The sequence below is a fragment of the Bison bison genome, unplaced genomic scaffold, assembly GCF_000754665.1.
Source record: "Bison bison bison isolate TAMUID 2011002044 unplaced genomic scaffold, Bison_UMD1.0 scf7180017864377, whole genome shotgun sequence".
NCBI classification, from domain to species: domain Eukaryota; kingdom Metazoa; phylum Chordata; class Mammalia; order Artiodactyla; family Bovidae; genus Bison; species Bison bison.
Window position 1 is genome coordinate 1,674,520 of NW_011494949.1, and position 2,067 is coordinate 1,676,586.

General features: G+C 68.4%; 1 protein-coding gene across 1 annotated transcript in view; it reads right to left on the reverse strand.

Moving 5' to 3' along the window:
- The window catches only part of IRX2 (iroquois homeobox 2), a 2,130-nt gene extending 569 nt beyond the window's left edge, over positions 1–1,561 (reverse strand). The window contains exons 1-3 of the mRNA XM_010857143.1: positions 1,394–1,561; positions 345–909; positions 7–55 (exon numbers count right to left, since the gene is read on the reverse strand). Of these exons, the coding sequence (XP_010855445.1) occupies positions 7–55; positions 345–909; positions 1,394–1,561 (782 nt within the window). The remainder of the gene's footprint in view (positions 1–6; positions 56–344; positions 910–1,393) is intronic.
- Positions 1,562–2,067: the final 506 nt, after the last annotated feature.

The window sequence follows — 2,067 nt, forward strand, 5'->3', positions numbered from 1 at the left end:
TCTGACTCGGCGGAGCAGGAGTGGTCGGTGAGCGAGTCCACGTGCAGGCTGATCCCTGCAGAGGCGCGGGGTGGGGGGCACGGTCTGTGGCACCCCGGGCCCCGCTGCCCACCGCTCCCCGCCCCCGCCATCCCTCACCCCGACCCCACCCGAGCCGCGTGCTCCAGGCAGCCTGACCTCCCTGCTCGCGCGCTGTGAGCGGCGCTCTCACGGGGCCCCAGAGGCGCCAGGCGGCGGAGCCTGGACTGCCGGGCAGGCGGGCGGCCTCCTCTCCGGCCTCAGCTCGGCGCCCCGCCTGGGAAGAAGGAGGCTCCGCGCCCCTGCGCCGCCTCGGCCGCGCTCACCTTCGTCCTCAGCCGATGTCTCGGTGCCCTCGTGCGCCTTGTCCGCACTCTCCTCCTTGCCCCTCGCTGCGTCGCCCTCGTCCTCGTCCTCGTCCTCACTTTTGTTTCTGGGGGCCCACGTCATCTTGTTCTCCTTCTTGAGGCGCCGGCGCGCGTTGGCGAACCAGGTGGAGACCTGTGTGAGGGTCATCTTGGTGATGATGGCGAGCATGATCTTCTCGCCTTTGGTGGGGTAGGGGTTCTTGCGGTGCTCGTTGAGCCAAGCCTTGAGCGTGGCCGTGGCGTCCCGCGTGGCGTTCTTGCGGTAGGCCGGGTCGTTGAGCTGGTACGGGTAGGCCGCGCTGCCGTAAGGGTGGTAGCTGATGGCGCCCGTCATCCCGGTCGTGTGTGCATCGTAGGGCGCGCCCTGCAAGCGACAAGAGCCCGGTGAGCGGTCGTCCGAGGGCCCGACAGGCGTCAGAGCCCCGGCGACCCCTCCGCCCGCCCGCGGCCGCCTTTCCCACGGTGCCTCCCCGAGCTGGGGCTGCGCCTTCCCGCAGCAACAGATCCGGAGGACGCAGCGGGTCTTTTAACGCCAGCTGTGGGTCTCGGAAAGCGCTGCAGTTTTATTCCCAAATTTTCCAACGATTTCATTTTCCTAAAAATGACACATCTGGCCCCAAATGCCCCTGAGCCGCCGGTACGGGCGTGCACAAACAGGCCCGCACACACGGGCCCGCAGGTAGCTTCTTGATATCTAAATTTCTCCTGGTGTAAAGAGTCGCCTCCTCCTCCTAGTCGCCTTCCCCTCCCTTAAATGGTTAAAAAAACACCCCAGAGCCCCCGCTCCGCTATTCACCACTCTAAAGCTCGGCAAATCCAATTTGCAACTCGAAGCCAGTCACCGTTTCGAATTCTTCAAATACGCGGCAATTAGCATTTTAATTCAACCCTTAACGTTTAAATTCGAGACTTCTACAGCCAGCGCCGAGGCCCCGGCTACCCCGTCTCTGCTCTGGAATTCCGCCGAGGGCGGGAGGTGGCCACCAGGCCCCCCCCCCTCCCCGCACTCCCCCGTCCGGGCCCCCAGCGTCTAAAACACGCTTTGCCAGCCCCCGGGCCTTGCGGGGCAGCGGAGCAGGAGGAGCGCGGGCCGGCCCGGGGCCCCGCGACGCAGAGGCTGCTCTCGGCGCGCGGGGACCGAGGCGGCACTTAGCGGGCCGCACGCCGGCCGACATGTTTTTCTAAAGCACGGGCCTGTGGGGCAGATGAAGGCGAACATCTGGGCGGCCCGGCCGGGCCCCAGAGCCGCGGCCGAGGCTCCGCTGGTTTCCCCAGCCCCGTGCCCCCAAGCCCCGCGAGAAAGTGCCCAGCGCCTGGCGATCGCCCCGGAGGCCCAGGGGCGCCGCCCCTTGCTGCCCGCGCCGGAAGAAGCGAGCCTCGGCCCGCTCAAGACTCCTCGCCCAGCTTCGGCGCCTGAAAGAGGGCCACCCAGGCCAGATCCCGTCCCGACCCCAGTGGGGTCGCACTTCTCGGGCTCGCGGGGAGATGACCTCGGCAGCCGAGGGGAAGGGCGCGCGGAGCCCCGCGCTACGGCCGTCGCCGGCCGACCGCCCTGCCTCTCGTCCCCGCCGACCGCGCCACGGCCCCAACTCCGCGACTTCGGAGCCGCCTCCCACACCACGTTCCCCGCGACCCTCAGGTCGCCGATCACAGACCAGGGTCTCTGCGCCCGGCATCTCGC